The 22,288-nt window shown below is 45.5% G+C and overlaps 1 protein-coding gene and 1 long non-coding RNA gene across 2 annotated transcripts in view; one reads left to right on the forward strand and one right to left on the reverse strand.

Annotated features, from left to right (window-relative positions):
* The window catches only part of PGR (progesterone receptor), a 57,692-nt gene extending 46,955 nt beyond the window's left edge, over positions 1 to 10,737 (reverse strand). Inside the window, 4 exon segments of the mRNA XM_037504783.2 lie at positions 7,882 to 8,033; positions 9,283 to 9,400; positions 9,403 to 9,954; positions 9,957 to 10,737. Of these exon segments, the coding sequence (XP_037360680.1) occupies positions 7,882 to 8,033; positions 9,283 to 9,400; positions 9,403 to 9,954; positions 9,957 to 10,719 (1,585 nt within the window). The 5' untranslated portion in view covers positions 10,720 to 10,737.
* Positions 10,738 to 14,681: 3,944 nt separating this feature from the next.
* LOC129145546 (uncharacterized) lies at positions 14,682 to 21,358 on the forward strand. The gene is made up of 3 exons (XR_008551285.1): positions 14,682 to 14,947; positions 15,406 to 15,481; positions 21,180 to 21,358. It is a non-coding gene; the product is annotated as an uncharacterized LOC129145546 (long non-coding RNA).
* Positions 21,359 to 22,288: the final 930 nt, after the last annotated feature.

Below are 22,288 nucleotides of genomic sequence, written 5' to 3' on the forward strand. Positions count from 1 at the left end.
TCAGTCCAGGTGACAAGATTAAAGATCACCTGAATGTAGGAAGCAGTTCATAAATGCACTTTATTCTGCACTTCAGTGTTTACATTTCCTACAAATGCGGCAGCAGCCTCCTGAGCTCCGTGGGCCTCACTCGCTACTTGCTGATTCATGCTCATACATCAGTTGCTTAGTCATGAAAGAGAGAGTAAACATGACAGTGGTTTTCTCCTTGAATAAATTATTATAATTGAGTTGAGGATTTTGCTTGAAGAAAAAATCTGTATCATCTTTAAGGTGTTCCACCAAGTCGTAACACCAGGGGCAATAGCAGCAAAATCATTAAAAAAAAATCCAGCATGGAAACTTACTTCTTTGTTTTGTGGAAGTCAAAGTAAAAAGGGAAAGACAATAGGGCAATAAATTATGTGAAGTGCATTATTATGTGGCTTATTACACAAGGGCACTCAGTAAGTAGGAGGATTTTGTGTTCATCTGCCCTACTAGGATGGGCTCAAAGGGCAGCCCTACACAGCAAGTGGCTTCTAGTGTCCCTCATGAGAATGGAGTTTATCAACCAAGGGAAGCAGGTGAGGTTACGCCTGTATTGGAGTCTCTCACCTAAGTATCAATTGTTTTAGTCAAGCCTTTTAGAGATGTTACTAATGAAAAATTCTCTGGCATCTGTTTTGCTGACAGAAAAAAGCTTTATAATCAGAAGTGATTTTCAGATGACAAAATTGATATAGCGTTAAATTATGAAGCAGTTGATTAGCTGTGGAATGTTGTGCAAACGTTCATCCTATCTCTGCACAGAAGTTAAAAAGGTATCAGCAAGTAAAGTGTAGAATTCGCTCATGCTCCTGGATAAACACGTCATTGAGGCCTGAGTGTTTCCTGTCGTAAAGCAGTAGTATACAAAAAAAAAAAAAATGTTGGCAGAGAATCCTTTGTTCAAATAAACTCTTAAGTGCAAATGTCAACCAAATAAACAGACAAAAGCAGGGCTGTGGGTAGGAGAGGAGCAGACAGAGGGGCGGAGAGACAGGCTGCAGCAACAAAAACCAGTCCCCTGTAGGACACAACCTGCTTGTCAGCCAACTGCGAGGTCATCAGTGCTTGTTCAAATACCAACAACCTAGAGGACGGCACAGAACTCAACACGCAAGCCAGGAGTGGAGTCAGAGGCCTGGTTTAGACCTTGGCCCCTACACTTTGTCGTGACCTCTCTATATTGTCACCTGTCAGGTACAGATTATAAGACTACCATGTCCCCCACGAGACACTCGGAAGGGCTAAGCGAGCTAACACAGTAAAGCGCTTAGCAAGGGTGTGTGAGATGAGTAAGCCCCTCCTACACCATCAGGATATGTTAGTGGAGAAGACAGCAACCGTGTCTTGCCTCAGGGAAAGTTGCTGTGTCATCCGTGGCCTTGTGATAACTCACACCAAAGTCACATTGGTTTGTTGCATCACACAGCCATGTTCCGTATTGTTTTCTGCCTGGTTTTGTACATGTCAAAGACAGGGCTGACCTACATCTTCATCTTAGTAGTCCCAGCACAAGAACTTTCCCATGGAATAAGTATCAGCACGCGCAGCTGGGGTGGATAAATTAATTCATGAAATTATTTGAGCAGCACGAAGGCAGCTAAGCATCTAGATCATGTAGAGCCGTATCAAATCACTTCATTGTTGGGGCCTCCCTGGTGGCGCAAGTGTTAGGACGCAACCTATGAGGCAATCCCCAGCCACTGCAGCATGAGTTCGATTCCCAGCCAGCCTGGGAGCAACCCACATGGCGCCGCAGACCTCTCCTGTCTCCCCGCTAATCCCCTCAGTAGTGCATTTCAGTCAGTCTGCCTGTTCTGCTCCCCGCTGTGTCTCTGGTGGATCCTCTCACCCCCCACTCCTCTGGCCTGTACCCCAGCTCTTATATGCATAAATGAATAAATCTTAAAAAAAAAAGAAGCAAAAAAACAAAACAAAACACTTCATTGTTATTTGGAAAGAGGAGCCACACCCAACCCAAGGAGGCCAGCATAGAAAATGCTGTCTTGAGTAAGGGGATGATGGAGAAGCCATCTTCAGTGAGGCAGCATTTTCTGACTATGACAAATTACGCAATAGTTAACAGAACAAGTTAGAGCTACAGGTGAACACACAGAGCTTCAGCATGATGAAGTGATGGCATGTGACGCCATCTGTACACTAGCCTATCCAAAGGGCAGATTACATACACACACATTAAAAACTGAGCTAGAGGACCTCCCTGGTGGTGCAGCGGATTGAGCACAGTGCTGTGAAGCTGTCTGCAGCCTCTGCAGCGTGGATTCGATCCCTGGCTGGCCAGGAGCTACCCACATGGCGCGGAAGACCTCTCCTGTCTCCCCGCCGCTTCCCTCAGCAGTGGATTTCGGTCCATCTTCCTGTTCTGCTCCCTGCTTTGTCTCTGGTGAATCCTCTCACCCTCCTGTGCATCTGACCTGTACCCCAGTTCTTGTATAAAAATAAACAGATCTTAAAAAAAAAAAACAACTAAGGTAGAGACACAGAAAAATGGTAGGAAAGGGAACATATTAAAGGTACTGGTCAAAGAGACCTGAAGCCTATTGATAATGTTTTATTTATTCATTTTTTAAAGATTTATTTATTTATGCATACAAGAACTGGGGTATAGGCAGGAGATGTGGGGGCGGTGAGAGGATTCACCAGAGACAGAGTAGGGAGCAGAACAGGCAGATCTACTGAAATCCACTGCTGAGGGGAACAGCGGGAGACAGGAGAGGTCTGCTGCGCCATGTGGGTCAGCTCCCTGGCTGGGGCTCAAACTTGTGGTGCAGAGGCTGTGGATAGCTTCAAAGTGCTGATGCTGAACCCCTTGCACCACCAGGGAGGCTGATAGTGTTTTAGTCTCTTAAAGGGGAATGGATTGTTGTCACATGAGTGGTTAAAGTGTACAACAATGCACATCTACGCAGCCATGCTAGCTGTGCGCACCAGCACGCACACCAGCAGCAGAGCAACATCCCAGGGCTGCCAGTGGGATTAAGATGCAAGTTCTGAAGGAGCTTTAATAATTTTGGAACCCTACACAACAGAATGCTGTGCTGATGACACTAAGCGCTATCTTTCTAACCACTTCTTTTCCCATAGAGACTTACTTTAATTGACCATAATGTAAAATTGAGCCTAAAACCAATACTAAATGTTAAATTCAGAGACCTGCATTTGAGACTAGATTATCCAATTTATGATTTCTTAGCACTATTATTTATGGAGGTTAGAAGTACAGTCCAGTGAATTTCTAAAAGTTTATTTTAAGGTAACAGGAAAACTGCCCTAACGTAGACTCTACTAGAGGGAAAATTAAATTTAAAAAGTAATTGGCAAAATATCTTCTCAAGTCCTCACATATGTGTCAAAGAAATGATGGTGTGCGGGATTGCTAGATAATTTTATGGACTACAAAAGATAGAGAAAGCATGCTAGAACTCTAAAGAAAGGAAAAATAATGCATGAATTTTGTCAATGAAAGTTTGAAAGCACACACACACACAGCAGACTTCAAAGCAAGGGCAGTTATCAGAAATAAATAAGGATGTTAATAATAATAAAAGGGCCAATTGTCTCCGAAGTAGACAAGCCCATCCTTAATGTGTTTGTGTCTAACCACAAAACATCAACACCTCATGAGACAAAGATTGCTAGAAATGCGAGGGAAATAAGTGAATCTGTGATGATGGTTGATGATTTCCACACCCACCTGCCAAAAGTGGAGAGAGGCAGCAGGGAAAAGTCAACTCAACACCACCACCCATCACCTGGGCTTCAGGAAACCTATAGACTACTTCACCCTAGTGCAACAGAATACACATTCTTCTTAAGCTCATCCGGAACATTCACCAACACAGAAAACATTCCAGAACATAAAACCCATCTTGACAACCTCAGAGAACAGAATTCACATGGAATCTGATCTCAGCCCATGATGGAATTAAGCAAGACACCAATAACAGAAAAGCTACTGGAAAGTCCCAAAATACATGGTGATTTAACAATGCAATTTATAATAACATAAAATTCACAGAACAAGTCTCAAGGGCAATTTTGAAATATTTTGAAATATCTGAATGAAGGAAAAATGAAAACACACATGATAAAAATTTGTGGCATACAACCAAAGCAATGCTTAGAGGGAAATTTGTAACAGTCGATACATATATTAGGAAATCAATAATAACTTTCCAAAACAGAAAGTACCAGGCATTGATGGATTCACTGTTGATTTCTACCAAATATTTTTCTAAGATTTATTAATTTATACAAGAACTGGGGTACAGGCCAGAAATGTGGGAGGGTGAGAGGATTCACCAGAGACAGAGTGGGGAACAGAACAGGCAGACGGACCGAAAACACCGCTGAGGGGAGCAGCGGGTGAGACAGGAGAGGTCTGCTGCACCATGTGGGTATCTCCCTGGCTGGCCAGGAATCAAACCCACGCTGCAGAGGCTGCAGACAGCTTTACAGCGTTGTGCTCAATCCGCTGCGCCACTAGAGAGGCCTGATTTCTACCAAATATTCAAGGAAGAAATCATACTAATTATCCATAATCTTTTTCAGAAAATATAAGGAATTTGTAAAGCAGGGTTCCCCTAATTTAAAGTCAGACAAAAGAAATAAGAAACCTACAGACCACAAACATAGATGCAAAAATGCATGTGCATATCAAATCATCACATTGTATATTTGAAATATCTTAGAATTTTATTTGTCAACTATACCTCAATAAAGCTAGAATAAAATGAAGACAATAATATAATTAAAAGTTCATGAATACCTACATAGCCTAATGTTATAGGTTTCAACTGTGTTATAATATTTGGCCAACTCTATTCCATCAAATGTGTTCACTACCACTATGTAAAGCATCCCAAGGGTAACAGCTTGACATTATCTGGGAAGATGATGGTTTACTCAGCAAAGTTATTTATTGAATGTCTAGTGTATTCTGAGTGCCAGGCTGGCCACAGGGCATCCAGAGGCAAGCCAATGAGAAATGACCCTTTCCTTTTCAATACCAGGTCAACAGCCTGCATTTCTAGAACTGGCAGACCATCATGACTTCACCTCCTTGAAGGGGCTCAAGGTACCTCCTGACTACTTTCTGGTTCACTCTGGCCTTGGTAAAGACTGCAATGGCTCTTCAACCCTTTGCTATTTGGTTACTTGATTATTTCAGATTAGGAGAGAGGATCTCTCCTTAGTCCTGGACCCAAACTTCCTAAGTGGCTTCTTTTTTCTCTACCTCACCAGCTTTCCTGGGTGGTTTTATGGTTTTAATCTTCTCCCACTTTTAACTTGGAGGAGAGATGGGGAATCTGCTCTATACCCTTGGTTATGTTTTCCCATTGCTGCCTTAATGTGAAATTAATCTGTCTTTTTTTTTTTTTTTTTGAATTTAAACCACATTGTCTATCAAGAGAAGGGAAGTACAGTGGCCAAGATCAGGGACTCTGGAGTCACCCCAGTTGGGTTTGAATCCTGACATCCCCTCTTTAAGACAACTTAACATTTCTAGGTCTCAGTTTCCTTATTGGTAAGTGAGAGTAAAAGCACTATCCTTATAAGGATTAAATGCATTAAAACCCATAAAACACTTAACTAGTCATTGGCCTGCAGAAAACACTCTATAATGCTTTTATCACCATTAATATCCTTGGCAACATGAACATTCCTATTTTATGAATGTGGCTATTGATTAATGTGGCTATTTATTTTATTAATGTGGCTATTTATTAATGTGACTATTTCAACTTCGGGATATCCTGGCATCCACACTGAACCAGCTCAACACACAGCCTGGCTTTACTGTAAGGTTTCAAACCTAGTGTTTCTCTCCAACTTTAAGTCTTTCCAGTCATTTTTTTCACTATTGAAAACTCCCAGAACCTTTTTGATGTTCTCTTATCTTGATCACTAGATCCCAGTTTATTCAAATATTAACCTCTAACTCTTACAATTCCTAACCTTTAACTCTTCCAATTTCCTAATACAAATCTTTATTGTATTTCCTAATACAAAGTTTTAGAGAGAGTATTCTTAACGTTTTTATTCTTCCTTAAACACATACTCTTAAATACTCTCCCTCAATGCCTAGAGATCAAAAATCTTACTTGTCTTTTAATAACCACATGAAGTTCACATATTCTCTGCAGCTCTCTTTTATCATTCTACAACATACACATCCCATCCTAAACCATGTCCCTCCTGCCCAAACACATAAATGCACAAACCACACAAATCTTAAATACTTACAGAATGGCTTCTCTGGGCATTTAGTGGGAATCTCTTTTCTGCCTGCATATATTTTACACACACATATGGTAACTCCTCACCCTCTGTTCTAAGTTCCTTGCAGGTAAAAGCAGTACCCCCTGAAGCTGACAACATGCCAGGCTTTCTTTTAAATACGCCACTTGTATTAATTCCTTTAATCTTTATAACAAACACAGAGGTGGCTATTGTTATCCTCATTTAATATCTAAGGCAGAGAGGTAAAGTTGGGGAAAAAGTATCTTTGGCACAAATATAAGAGGTATAAAATAATTGCTCAATGAACTTACTCATATTGTCTTGCAATTCTGCTCTAGTTTCATGAATGATTCATCAACACCTCTTTGCAACCATCACAGAATAATGCCGTTTCGTTTCTATTACCCAAGTCTGAAATAGGACTGTGCCAACAAATGCTTTCCAAGAGTGCATTTTGGAGGGCATGTTAAAATGATTTTGGATGTAATTCGGAGGATAAATATGTGCAAGCCCTTGTATTTTACGGTCAGGGTGCTCTCGGTTTTATGCACACATTTTAAAAATTGACTTCCAAGAATGAAGGAGCATGTATGACATCTCTACTTGCACATACCATCTCTCATGTGTAACCATTGCAATTACAAAATATCTAACTTGAGTAACAATCAGCTACTAACTAGCTTATGTGTTTGGGACTAGATATCTGCTTTTAAAAACAGGGTGCAGAGTCAGAATATACTGGACCTTATGGGATCCTAAGGGGATCATACATTTATAAATTATACTATTCTGAGAATGAAGGAATCATATTCATGCAAAAGGGAATGTTCAAGAGACCAGAATCAAAGCTGGAAGGGAATGGTGCTGCAAATTAGGCATTTGAGAACAAACTCTTTCATACAAAGAGTTTCCATCTATAATTGATTAAATGATGTCAATGATTTTAAAACAAGGAAAATCTTACTTAAAGCAAAATCCCACTTAAGAAATTATATTACAGTGATGTCCAGCTTTTTCATTTACTATAAACTTTTACCCTTATCCCCCTTAAACACTTACAAAAATATACTAAAAAGAGTGAATTGAAAAAACTTGTTTAGACTTATAATTCATAAATATGCATGTAGGGAAGGACAAAATCATGTAAAAATTTGTAACTGCATCATACACATGAATATATATATATATACACACACACACACACACACATAAATATGTCAACTACCTTCACCTTTTTTTTTCTTTTGATTCTATAAGATAATAGAAATATGAAAGACGGGATAAGAATAAAGCTATTTACGGTCAAGCTACAAAGTTAATAATGAGCAACAGTAACACTGTGCTCAAGTGTGACTTGGGTCTAATACTGACAGTTTTAGTCAAATGGGCATGCAGTTGCAGCAGTTCTAACGACTGCATTCCATCTTGAGAGTGATCAATAAAAACATGCTGGGAATGTCCTCAGACATACAAGTTTATGGAAACAGCACCACTTCTTCAAAGAAGAAAGGAAGGATTAAAATCTAGACATATGGGAGGGTCACTGTGTACAAGTCAACCGACAATAAAGGGTCAGAGCAAGCGGCCTACCTTCCATGGCCCTTTTAAAGAAGACTTTACAACTGCCACAGGTGAGGACCCCGTAATGGCAGCCTGAAGCTTCATCCCCACAGATCAGACAAATCTTCTGAGGTAAAGACTCGAAGCTGTATTGCGGGCTCTGGCTGGCTTCTGAATCAGGCCTTGAAATGCAAAACAAAGCATTCCATTTATTTTTAGAGGAACAACTATCTAATATTAAAGGTTCCCTCACCCAGCCTTGATAGCGTGGCAGGAAGTTTTTTTTTAAATACATGCAAAGGGTAGGGGGCCTATTCCCTGGGGCTGGACTCCCCTGACTGTGCAAACCCCTGGCCAGGCACCTCCAGCATAGACAACAATAAATAATTAAGGAATAATTTTGTTCAGAGAAGCTGGAGTCACTGCTTAGGAAAAAATCTTTCTACTAAACTCTTTATAAAATATCAGTTGCACAAGGAAACCATTTTATCTTCGCCCTCCGTGGCCTCTGAGGAGCAAGGCTGCGAGGCTTCTTTCTGTTTGTTGTTTTGAAAGTTGCTCTATGCTCTCAATCCGACTGAGCCACGCTTTAGTTTTAAAAGCTCATGATAGTTCATTTAAACAAGCAAACGTGTCTGTCATTTTTAAGAACTGCTCATTCTGCGGACAGCCTCGCCTGCTCACAGTGTACAAGATTCCCAACCAACACCTTTTTTTTTCCTTTTAAATTCCATTTCTTCGGTATGTAAATGAGATAGTTTGGAAACCCCGGGTGAAAAAAGTTGCAGCGACTGGAAACCTCAGGGCGCCGAGTCCACGGCCCCGGGTCTGACGGCAGGAGCCGGCACCTGCCCCTTAAACTTGCTAATCTTGAGACTCGAGGGGAAACCGCCCGCCGTGTCCAACCCCCCCAGGCGCTTCTGCTTTCGGTTCTGGCGGCCCACCGGGTGCGCCTGCCCTCCTCCCGGGGTCCCCCCCCCCAGCCCCAGCCCCAGCAGGGGTCCGTCCGGGACAGCGTCCTCCGGAGAGTGTGTTGGGGAGCCCCCACCCCGCTCCTCCGACTGGCCGTGACGCTGCACAATTGAAAGCGGGGCCGCTCTGGCCTCCGCCTGGCGCGGATTTGCAAAGTGTGGGTGGATAAGGCTCCCCGGGCGGACGCACCCCAAGCGGCTCAGGCCGCGCTGCCCCGGCCGGGGCGCCGCGGGGCGCGGGGCGCGCGGGGCGGTGCCGGGCGCGCGGGGGCGCAGGGGCGCAGGGGGCGCGGGGCGGGGGCGGTGCGGGGCGTGCGGGGGGCGCAGGGGGCGCGGGGCGGGGGGCGGTGCGGGGCGCGCGGGGGGCGCAGGGGGCGCAGGGGGCGGGGGGCGGTGCGGGGCGTGCGGGGGGGCGCAGGGGGCGCGGGGCGCGCGGGGGGCGCGGGGGGCGCGGGCTCACCTCAGGTAGTTGAGATAGGGCGGGTAGACGGGCGGCAGGCCCTCCTTGAGCACCGCGGGCTGGTAGCCGAGCTGCGGCAGCCCGTTGAGGCCCAGCGGCGGGTAGAGCGCGGGGGGCGCCCGGCGGCGGCCAGGCAGGCGCCGGGGCCCGGCGCTTTGCAGGGCGGCGGCGCGAACGGGCCGGGCGGGGGCGGCGCGGCCTCCGCCTTGTACAGGACGCACTCCAGGGCGGCCCCCGACGGCGCGGCGGGGCCCGCAGCCTCCCCGGGGGGCGCGCGCGGCGGCTGCGGCGGGAGCTCGGGGAAGCCCGCGGGGCCGGCCGCGGCCGCCAGGAAGGCGCGCGGGGAGCGCGCGGCCGCGTCGGGGCCGCCCGCCTCCTCCTTGATCTTCAGCGCGGGCGGCTGCGGGTCGCCGTAGAGCGGGAAGGCGTCGTCCCGGGGCTCGGCGTCCAGCGGGCAGGCGCAGTCGGGGAAGTCGCCGCCGGGCGCGCCCCGCGGCGGCACGAAGGCGCCGGCCGCCGCCCCGTCGAAGCCGTCGGCCTCCAGCAGCTGGCGGGTGCGCGCCGCCAGCAGGGCCGAGCTGAGGGGCAGGATGGGCACGTGGAGGAAGTCCATGGCCGAGCTGGCCAGCGGGGAGCGCCCCGGCGGCGCCGCGGCCGCGTCCGGCTCAGCCAGGCCCCCCGGGGCGCGGGGAAGCGGGTGTCCTCCTTGGGCACCAGGGCGCCACCGGCGGGCGCGTCCCCCGAGGGCCGGGGCTTGCTCTTGGGCAGGTCGGCGCGCTCGTCCTCCGCGCCCACGTCCAGCGCGCCGGGCGGCGGGGCCGGCTTCCCGGGGCCCCGGGACCAGTGCGGGCCCCCGGAGGGGGCGGGCAGCAGCGGCCGCGACGGCGACAGGCCCCGGGGCAGCCCTTTCTGCGCGGGGCCCGCCCCGGAGCCCTCGCCCGCCTTGCCGTCCGGCCGGCTCATGAGCGAGGACAGCGCGGCCCGCGGGGCGGGGCCGGCCCCGGGGTCCTCGGGGAGCTCGGGCCCGAACAGGCACCAGGGGCTGGGGGCCTCGCAGGCGGGAGGGCTGGCCCGGCCCGGCGCGCACCCCGCGGGCGCCAGCAGCGTGTCCAGGACGCTGTCCAGCAGCCCTCCGTCCTTGTCCTTGTCGGGGGCTCTCGGGCCGCCTCCCCCGGCCCCCCCGGGGGCCTCCCCTCGGGGGTACGCCCCCTCCACGTCGGGCAGCGGCGGCCGGTCCAGGGTCTTCTGGTCCGCGGGGGCCGGGCCGGGCCCCGGCCGCGGGAACAGCAGCCCCTCCAGCGCGAGCGCGGCGGCCGGGCCGGCCGGGAGGGGCCCGGCGTCCGCGCGCCCCGGCGGAGGGGAGCGGGCCTGGGGCGGGGAGCGCGCGCCGCCGGCCACGTGGGGAGCCCGGGGATCCTTTGCCTCTGGCTCTGTCATGACGGCCCGACTCCCTGCGCTGCACCCCTGCGTCTGGGCGGAGGACGGGGCGGGAGGAGGGGTGTGCGCCGTGGGGGCGCCGCGGGCGCAGAGCGCCGCGTGGTTGGCGCGCGGAGGGGACGGTCCACTTGGGGTCGGGAGGGGGCGCGGCCGCTCAGCGCCGGCCCTCGGCCCGCATCCCCGAGCGCGGCCCGCGGGGGCGGCGGCCGGGTCCCGCAGGCGCTGGCGGGGTCCGGCCTCCTCGGCGGGGCGGTGGCCCCGGGTCTCCGGCCGGCGCCCAGCGCGGCGGCTGCGGGTACTCACCGGCCAGGCGCCGGGCGGGCGGCGGCGCGGGGCGCAGTTCCCTGCCGTGCCGCCTGCGGACTTTCCCTCCCGCTTCCAACAGGTGCCGGGCGCGTGGTCCCGGCGCGGTCCCGACGGCGTCCGCGTCCCTTCCCGCGAGCGCGCGGGCGCTACTCGGGCCTCTCGGCGCAGCCCCCGCCATGGTGCGCCCGCCGCGCGCGGGCGCCTGGCATCTCCGGGCTCCGGGGCGATGCTCGGCGCCGCGACTGATCGTGCGCCCTGGGGACGCTGCGGGCGCGCTCGCCCCGACACCCCGGCCCCGCGCTCGCCCCGCAGCGACAGCGCGGGCCCGCCCGCAGCCCCTCCCGGCCCGGTGCCCGCCGCCCGCCGCCCGAGTCCAGACGCGGCCGCCGCCCGCGCGTGGCCAGATGCCGCTCGGCGCAGCAGGTGCCGCGCGGCGGGACGCGAGGGCACGTGAGGCTGGGCGTGCCCTGCGGGCGGCCTTGGGAAGGGAGCCCGGAGAGCAGGAGCGCCCGGCTGCGGGCGGAGACGCGCTGGGGACGTGCAGGGGCAGGCGCAGCGTCCGGAGCGCCCCGGGTCCAGGCTGAGGACCCGGCGGGCCAGGCTGCAGCCCGAGCGCGGGGAGGGGCTGGTGAGGCGCGCGCTCCGGGTCGGATTTGGCTTAGCCAGGATGGGCCGATGGAGGGAAATGGGGAATATGGAACCGCGGCGAGCAAGAGCTGAGACCGGGCAGAGGAAAGAGGCACCACTAACTAGGATGCCCTCTGAACCCCAGATTCACCCATTCCCCAGAATTGGAGCTTTTCTAAAACCACTGCCAAAAAGTCACAATTTTGGCGAACTCTTGCACAAAGAGACATCCTCTGCAGAGCCACAGCTGCTGACACGTTGTCTTCCCTCATTAACACCCCGTCTACCCTTCACCTTCTCTTTAAGAAAAAGAAAAAAAATAATCCCCAATTGAACTGAACAAAAACTAGATGACCAGAGGTAGGATTCTGTCCCTGGCAGGTAGCTGGCTGTGGTTACCTTTTAGAGTAAGAGTATCAAGGACGACGAGGGCAAAGAGTTTAGAAGGGGTTCCCTCCCCGGTGACTTCTATCCATGTGAGTACCTCCAGATTTCTCTGACTGCGGGCGCACCACGACCTGCCCTGCTCCAGGAGTCCCCGTGTGGCCTAGAACCCTGGGAGTGGGAGGTGGTTGATAACTTCTCTCCGCCTGGCCAGGAAGTTTGCATGTGGCGCTTCCATGTGTCCTCAGGGATGCAGCTAATAGACATCACTAAGGGTTTGGCCATAAGCCCGGTGTTACCTCATAAGAGCCTCAGCAAAAGTGCTCCCTTCCACATTATTATTGTCCTTAAAAATAGAAGTTTGAGCTTCTTAAGCAGCTCATGTCGTCGTGACACTATGTAGAGAGGGGAGGTTCTGAGACATAGTCATTAGCTAGCAATGGTGCCAAACCTGGGTGTCTTGACACCACCTTAAATAGTCCATGGCAAGAAGGAATTATTCATTTGCTCTTATCTGTGCTAATGCCCCACTGGTTCCCTCAGCCAGGTACAGGGAGCACCGCAGGAGACTGAGAGCCCGAGGTAGGTGGAGTCTGGGTGCTGACGTCCCGGGGAGGGTCCATGTGAATGAGAAATAAACCTTTGTCATGTTCCGCTCCTGGATTTTGGAGTTGGTTGTCCCAACCATTGGCTTGCTCTGACTCATTTCAGATATGAAGGAGTTAGGCAGGTATAGGAGGGCTGAAGAAAACTCTGGAAGCAGATGGGGTGTGTTCACTGGGCGTCAGATGGGACGTGCAGGTAGGAGGCCATCGTGGGTTTCCTCGTCACCGTGTCTTCCTATTACGAAGCCCTCTTAGTGGTGGCTCACTGTGGTGTTTTGCTATTTTGTACAGTTCAAAGGAGTGGGTAGTCGACAAGTTGGAAATCGTGTCGAAAGGCATGTGCGGTCACTGCAGTGCAGGCAGCAGGGTGTGCAGGGGGACTGGGCCCCCCTGAAGCTGACAGCCTCCCCCACCCACCACCCCCCACAAATCTTGACTCTCTCTGGACTCTTCCTCCTGTGGCTGTTCTCTGCCACACTCGGTCCTCTGTGGCTCTGCCCTTATAGGCTCAGCATCCAGGCGCAGGTGTGCGCAGCCACGCATGCCCACGCCGTGCTCCCAGTGTCCGGCATGAGGCATGCGGACTCTGAGCCTGTACTCCCAAGCATCCAAGGCTGCAGGCGATAGCCACAGAGGCCAAGGGCGCAAAAACCTGACCAATCTCCATTGACCCTACTGTCATCCAGACCTCCCTCCTGGTTACTGTGGGATTTTATATTGTTTGCAGAACTTGCAGAACTTGAATTTCATCGTTTCATAGCTAGTTGTCGTGCTAGCTTGAGGAAGCGCTTACCGCATTATGGAGAGATGACTGTAAGTGACAAATGGCAGTTGATGTGTGTACACAGAGGTCACGTCTCTGGAGTCCTGGACACCTGCCCTTCCTGGGTTACTCCACAGTAGTCAGCCCCTCCAAGGACTGAACATACCCCAAACAAACCCCTGCTTTTTCTTTCCTCGCAGGTGGGATATATTTTGGCTTCAAGGAACAGGGTATTCAAGACCCTGTGACCTACATAGTGGGTATGTTTATGTCACGTGTCAAGAAGTTTAGAGAAAAGTGTTCTAGAGTTCAGTAGTCAGTGGCCCAGCAGTGTCCTCAGGTTGAAGCTCTCCATCTTTCGAGTCAGCTCATGTCAGGAGCTTGAGTATTATTTTCTTCCTTGTCCCCTGATGTCCAAAAACAGCTACCGAAGGTGCAGGTGGCAGATCCCACATTGCATCAAACATAGGAGTTAGAGAGTGTCTCCCGCCATCTTTTTTTTAAAGTTTTATTTATTTATGCATACAAGAACTGGGGTATAATTCAGAGGTGCGGGGTGGGTAGGGGTGGTGGTGAGAGGATTCACCAGAAAAACTGGGGAGCAGAACAGGCAGATCTACTGAAATCCATTGCTGAGGGGAGCATCGGGGAAACAGGAGAGGTCTGCTGCACCATGTGGGTCAGCTCCCTGGCCGGGGATTGAACTCCTGCTGCAGTGGCTGGTGATAGCTTCATAGCACTGTGTCTTTAACTCCTGCACCACCAGGGAGGGAGCTCCTTCTCCTGCCATCTTTTCTTTTTTTAATTCAAGGAAGAAAACTTTATCCATTAGTCAATCCTTTGGATATCCTACTAAGATTTATTGGCTGGGACTGGGGCATCTCGGCCAGTAAAGGGAAAGTGACTAGGTTGCTTGTGAATCATCCTCTGCAGTTGAGTCGACTGCACTAAGTACTTTGCTACCCAAAGTTGGGGTTCTGTTAGACACGGCTGGGAGTACGGATATTACTGAGGGGAGTTCAACCAAGAGTATCTGGCTTTATAATGAAGTCTCATTTCCCTAAAATTCTAAGTGATATTTAATCTAAAAGATCACACACGTGTGAATAAATTTAATGGTATCTTTGTAAAAATTATCTTTTCACATTTTGTATGAATGATTATTTTCATACTTACATGCATACTTTTGATTTTGATCTCTCATATAATATTTTAAAAAGACGATCAACTCAAAATGTCATTTAATGTACCTCGAATAATTCAACTTTGCACTGATTGCTGGTGGCTAGGGTGCTCATTTCTTTGATTCTTCAGTTTTAATGTATAGTCACCCAGAATTTTTGCATAGGAACATTCATTCCTTGTTTTTTGTCCTCAAGACAATCTACACTTAATACAGGACCTGCATTACACCTTTTGCTGATGTACTATGTATAAATGTTGTTAATATTGAAAAGGACAAACAACTGATTCATTGACAATGAGGACATCTAGGCTTAGAAAGAGCCACATCTTTTTACACCAATTATTGCAAAAGCAGAAGGTAAGCAGCACAGCTACATTTACAAAATAGAAAACACAGCGGTCCTCTCACTTTCCCCATAGGCAATCAACCGCTCACCTATTTTCTCTCCTATTTTCCCCCAAAATGTTGAATTAATAGAATCACACATAGGCAACGTTTTGAACCTGGCATCTTTCACTCAGCATTCAAGATCCATCTAAGTTGTTGTATTTGTCATTAATCTTTTTAAATAAAATTACTGAGTAGTCTTTCATTTCATGGGTGTATCAGTTTGCTTATCCTATTCACTCATGTGATATATTTGGGTTGTTTCCAATTTTTGGTGATTATGAAGGTAGACATGGGTGTTAGGGTTTTGGTGTAAAGATATATTTTCTGATAGATATTTCTCTAGAATAAATACCTGGGAGTAGGATTGCTGATAGAGCATTTTTATCTTTAACTTTATAAGAAGTTCCTGTTCTCTTTTTTTCAAGGGTCCACCATTTTGCAGAACTGCCAGCAATACGTAGGAGTTCCAAGCTTTCCACATCCTTATCCACACTTGGTGTTGTAAGTTTTTTTTTTTTTTATTTTACTGATTTTAATAGATCTGTAGCAATCTGTTGCTACGGCAATAAATAAACATATCAGTGTCCGTTGGTCATTAGTATGTTTTCATCACTGACATGCCTATTTAGATCCTCTGCACATTCTTTAATCAGGTTGTACTTTATTTGCTGTTGTTGAATTGTTTATAAATTTTGTATATTAACCCTCTCTCTAATAGATGGTTTGCAAAGTCTTTCTCCATTCGGTTGGCTGCCTCTTTCCTTTAATGATGGTTTCTTTTGCTGTGCAGAAGCTTTTTAGTTTGATGTAATTCCATTGGTTTATATTCTCTTTTTTGTGTATATGCTTTTGGAGAGGAATCTACATCGTTAAGACTGATGTCAAATAGCTTTATACTTGTGTTTTCTTCAATGTATGTTATGCTTTCAGGTCTTACCTTCAACTTTTTAATTCATTTTAAATTCATTTTTGTGTGTGCTGCGAGATAGTGGTCTAGTTTCAACCTTTTGTATGTGACTGTTCAGTTTCCTCAGCACCATTTATTGAAGAGACTTTCATTCCTCCATTGTATGCTCTTGACTCCTTTGTCATAAATTAGTTGTGAATATATGTGTAGCTTTATTTCTGTGCTCTTGATTCTATTCTACTCTATTCATCTGTGTGCTTGTTTTTATTCCAATACCATACTATTTTGATTACTGTAGCTCTGTAGTATAATTTGCAACCATGAACATGATACATCCATTTTTGTTCTTTTTTTTCTTTGTATTAAATTTCTTATAGTTTAGGTTATTCATCTGTGACTCTTCTTTTCTAATATAAGCATTTATTGGTATAACTCTCCCTTTAAACACTGCTTTCACTGTATCCTATAATTTTGATATAGTCTATTTTCATTTCAAAATATTTTCTAGTATCCCCTCAAGATTTCTTCTTTGACCCAGGAATATTTTGAAATATGTTGTTTAAAATTAAAGTATCTGAATATTTTCTGATTATATTAGTGCTACTTATTTGTAGATTGATTTAATTTTGTCAGAGAGCATACTTCCTTTGATTTAATTCCTCCTAAATTTAAGGTTTCTGACTCAGATATGGTCTGTATTGATGAATATTCCATATGTGATTGAAAAGAATGCGTATCTCATAATTTTGAGATATAAGGCTCTATGATATTTTGGATAGTTGATGTTCAGTTTTACATTCTTACTATTTTTATACTTTGTCTACTGGTATTGACAGAGGAGTTTGTAGTCTGTAGTTATATTGTTGTCTTAGCTATTTCTCCTTTTAGCTTTTTAGATTTTGCTTCATATATTTTCAACTTTATTGCTAGGTATATTCATGTTTAGGATTATATGTCTTCTTGATGGAAGGACCCTTTTATTTTTATGTAATTTTTTCCTTTCTTCTGGTAACTTCCTTTGCTCTGTATCCCACATTGTCCAAGAATGATAAAACCATTTTGAATTCTTGAATATACACTACATAGTATATATTTTTCTGTACTTTTACTTTGAAGCTACCTACATTGTTATATTTGAAGTGTTTCTTTTAGAGATCAGGTCTTTTTGGTTGTTTGCTTTTTGATTTTGTTTCATTATTCTGACAGTTTCCTTATTTGAATTGGTGCTTTCTGACACTATTTGTTGGAGTTTACAGTGACTTTTATTTCTAACCATTTCCTCTTCATTTTTGTTCATGTTTCTCTTTTCTGCCTTTTAGAGAAACTTAATATTTAGTTTTCTTATGTATTGCATAGATATACTATATATAATATGTACATTATGACATATATTATGTTTACATATACACATACACACTTAAAATCCCATTGGAAAGTACTGATAACTTTTGCTTTTAAACATCATATGTATTGTAAAGAACTCAAGAATTTAAGAATAACCTATATTGGATCATAGAGAAGATTGATTTTTAAACTTCTGAGAAACCTCCATATACTAATTTGAAAAGAAATATGCATTTCTGTGTTCATTGTAGCACTGTATACAGTAGCCAAACTATGGAAACTTACCTAGGTGTCCAAAGCCAGAGTAGACCAAGAAGATGGGGTGTGTATACTCAATGGAATACTGCTCAGCAATCAAAAATAAAAATAAAATGAACTCTTGCTATTTGTGACAACATGGATGGAGTTGGAAGGGCTTATACAAAGCCAAATAAGAAGGAGAAAGTCAGACACTGTTGGTGTCACATGTGCACTACAGAAAAACAAGGGTCAGATAAAGCCACACTATCAATGAAACCTAGAAATCTGATGGTAGAGCTAAAGCTGCCAGTATCCATGGTGGAGGATACTGAAATGAAAATGGGAAACTTGCTTCCAATTCAGTGATGCTTTGAATTTTCATCTTATTTCACCCCAGCCTGCTTATTACCATTTACTTTTTACAGTCCTGAAATAGCTGTGACATGCATCCTGTCACATTACCGCTTCTTTCAGTGAGAGAAGGTTTGTGTAGCTCCTTAGTGAAATGATCCAACTTAATGGAGTAAATATTAATTGTAGGATTAAATATTAATTGGATGGAATATTACTTAGCAAGAAAAAGGAGCAAACTACTGATTTATGCTACTGCATGATTTAATCTAAAAAATTTATACATAAAAGAAAGTTTATACAAAAGTGAAGATGTGATTCCATTTCAATAAAATTCTGTGGCAGGCAAAACTAACCTGTGATGGAAAAAGCAGTCAGAATAGTGTTGTGTATATGGAACTGGGTCATGGAAATATCCTGTTCTTCGACAGGTATGTGGATTACATGAATGTCTATAGTCATCAAAACTAGAAAAATAAAGATATTTCAAGTTTATACAATTTATCAAATGTAAGTTTAACATCAAAAATTAAAAAAAATTCAAATATTGAATGCTAGTTAATCATATGAATACTTTAAAACTTAGGGAGGAATGTGCTGATGACTGTAGTTGACTTTGGACTGAATAAAAATGAGATGTTTGGTGGATGGATAGAGATGGATTGGTGGAGTGATAGGTAGATAGTATCTGATCTATCAAATCTAGAACATTTGGGTAGTTGAATCTAGACATTGAATATATGAGTGTTTACTATAAAATTATTTAAACTTTGGGGTTTATCTGAAAATTTTTTAATAAAATTTTGAAGAATGCATTTCAGTTTTTTTGGCCAATGCATGTAGATATTCATGTGTACCATTAACTCCAAAATAAAGTTCTACTACAACATTCACATTTGATCCTACTTTCATAAAAAGAGAAGAACCCTATAAACACATGTTTTTAGTGCTTCAGTAAACAGGAGTGTGATGCATGGGGTTTTTATGCTGTCAATTCAGATGCTCAAGTAGGAAGTAGGAACTATCATATGTGGCATAGGGTGGGGTCGGTGATACATTTATCTTTATTCAGCTCTGTAGTGTTTGAGTTTTTATCATGCCTATGTACTACTTTTGTAACTTTTCAAAAATCTATTTCAATATATCTTTAAAGTAAAGGAAGATGAGTAAAAACTGATTTGAGTAACCACTTGAATTTTAATGTGTATAAACACACACATAAATAAATACTAAAACAACTCTCAAGCATGAGTATCATTCTGTTTCTGACAATACTTCACAGCATCTAAGGGAAAATTGGCAGAATTGGGAAGGAAGCACCAGCAGTAATGACCTAGTCTACTGAACTGGTTATTTAGCTTCAGTAAAAAATACAATTTTCTTTGATTTCTTCAATCTATTCTTCAGTGCCCTTTGGAACTACTGGTTCTTAAAAATGAATAGGTTTCTCCAGCCAAAGGAAGAGATAATGAAACCAAACATCTATAAAAATCAACTAAAATCATTAACATATATAGAATAACAAAACATTCTGGAATCTTTATAGCAGTTAAGGAAGATGGAGGAAGAACTATTTACCCAAGAAGAACAATGGTGATATCTACAAACATAATTACATATACATTTTCACTCAGAGTTATCACGCTTAGGTGTGTTAGCCTTTCTTCCTTTCAAAGTTGTCTTTTCTCTTGAGACATCAAATTACAATTTAATTATACTTGGGTATTTTTTGGCTAATTATTGAGAACAGTGTTTTGTGTACACTTTAAATTTATTTCCTCCTCATTCTCACACTCCAGCATTTACCAAGTCCTGAGGACATATTAGTTGCATAAATACATGAATTGAGCTTTGACTGATTTCCTTGCTCCCTTACTTTAACCCTGGCAAGAGGCCTCATTCTTGATCAAAGCCCGTTTCTCCCCCTGGAGTATCAACTCCATCTCCTCCCCGAACCACCAGGGGTCTTACTCCCTCTTCCCATAAGATTTTCAGTCTCTCCCACAGGTGCTTTCTCCTCTTCCAGTCACACATTACATTACGCTTTGCTCTCTTCCTGCAGGAAAGGTGAAATAAATCTTCCTTGGCTTTGTAGTTTTTACTGCTTCTCCCCTTTTTGGTTAAAATTCTGGGCTCTGTTTATCCTTTCTTTCTTCCAGAGTGGATGTTAAATGCCTACTATGTGCTTGGTCCTGCAATGAAAGCAGTTAAGATAACTGCTCCTGCAAAGCTTTTCTTCTAACAGGGGAGACAAGAACAATTAAACAAGGCATGACATTAAAAGCATTATAAGGGGGGAGCAGAGAGCTGTGGGAACACATTCTTACCTCCCATTGTTTCCTCAACCCCGCGATTAGAGCCCTGTCACTTCAATTTAATAAAACTGTTGTCACTGCAGTCACAAAACATCTTCTCAATGTTTTGAGTTCAATGAAAAATGTTCAACACATATCTTAGATTTCTCTGAGTGATTAACTTGTAAGTGCCTAGAATGGCTGATTTAAAATCAGTGATTTAAAATCAGTTAAGTGATCTATCACTTAACACCAGTGACAATGGCTGTTATCAAAAAGGTGAGAAGTAGCAGCTGTTGGTGGACGTGGAGGGAAGGGAATCCTCATACACTGGTGGGAAGCCGTCTGGAGGCTGCTCTAAAAATTAAGAATAGAGCTGTCATATGATCCAGTCATTCTACTTCTGGGTATTTATCCAAAGAGATCAAAATACTAATTTGAAGAGACATATGCATCCCTACGTTGATCGGCACTGCTCGCAGTAGCCAAGATTCAGAAACAACCTCGGTGCCCATGGAGGTATGTGTGGATAAAGAAGATGTGGTGCAGACTACGTAATGGAATACTACTTGGCTATAAAAATAAGAAATCTTGCCCTTTGCTGCAACATGGGTGGGAGTGATGGTATTATGCTAAATGAAATAAGTCAGGAAAAACTCAAATCCTCTCTATGTTCACTCGTACGGAAGATGAAGAAATAAAACAAATGAATGAGAAAAATAGAAAGAAACTCAAACTATAGGAACAAAATGGTGATTATCAGGAGGGAATGGGGAAGGGGGTGGATAAATTGGGTGACGGGGTCGAGTGCAAGGTAGAGGATGGAAACTAGACTTTTGGTGTTGATCATAAAGTTGTAAATATAGAGGCCACATTTTATAATGCACATCTGAAGCTTATATGACATTATAAACTGATATTCAAAAAATTCATTGTATAAATTTAGAAACCAACATGGCGTGGTATCCAGACTTGTTTTTATATATGTACATATGTTTGTATGTTCTTAGAAAGATATGGATCCTCTCTCACTCTCTCCCTTTCTCCCTCTGTCTAATCACAGGGCCAAGCACATAGTAGGCATTTCACATCTAACATCTACTCGGGGAAGGAAAAATAATCACTCAAGAATTTCGATGTTAACAGATGGATGCAGTACGAACTCCAAGGTCAAAGACAAATTTTCCTTTTCTTGCAAGAAGAGAGCAACTTGAGAATGTGTTCAGGGGAAGGGATCATGGACAGGAGGGAGGGAGAAAGCAGAGAGGAAAGAGATATCTCATCCGGAGGGAGTGTTCACCCCATGGGCAGAGGCTCTGTCCGGGGCACACACTCCACTCTGCCCCCTCTGTCCTCTGTTCTTATGTTTAAAGAATTAAACAGTTGGACTGGAAAGTCTGTAGGATGCTTCCTAGCTCTGGACAGCACGGTTCCCAGCCAGCTCCTGTGGAGATGATGCCCGTCAGCAGAGAACTCTATCGGAGAACAGAACGCGAAGGGTAAACCTCTGAGGGCAACAGCAAGTGGGGTTTTCCTTTCCTGCTGAACTCAACCACTGGTACTTTCTTAGACATCAGATATTAAATTCTTTTGTTTTCCTGTACCAAGTACAGTCTGCCTTGGCATCTGTTTTCCTCTACTATCAAACTTTGAAATAAAAATGAGTTACTGCCAAAGCAAGTAAAAGGGATCCTTTTGTACTGATCTTACTCAAATGAGGTGTGTTGCTTAGCCACATGGAAAGTGTTCCACATACAGATGGGTATTCTGAACTGTGGGCATTGGAAATTATGTGGGAAACTAATAGAGGACATTGGTGTGATTCAGAAGAAATACCTATTTTTCAGTATTTAGAAAATACAACCGAGTATTTAAAATAATTATCAGGCATTCGAACAGTATGTTCTCAGGACTTGCCATTCTCTGAATGGGCCATGTTGACGACTGAGACTTAACTGAGCTCCAGGAGAGACACCATGATCCGGGGAAGGAGCCAGAAAGCTGCTCTTCCATCGGGGAAAGACATCTAGCCGTGGCTGAGTATACCCCTCCTGGGCCGTGGCACTGGCTCTCGTCACATTGTCCCTTGTCAGCCTTGACACAGACTGTCTCACACACTTATGGGACAAACATTGCCAAGATGGCATATTCCACTAAATCTTACTGTTCTAT

Source organism: Talpa occidentalis, unplaced genomic scaffold, assembly GCF_014898055.3.
Source record: "Talpa occidentalis isolate TD23 unplaced genomic scaffold, MPIMG_talOcc4v2.1 talOcc4.12, whole genome shotgun sequence".
Lineage (NCBI taxonomy): Eukaryota > Metazoa > Chordata > Mammalia > Eulipotyphla > Talpidae > Talpa > Talpa occidentalis.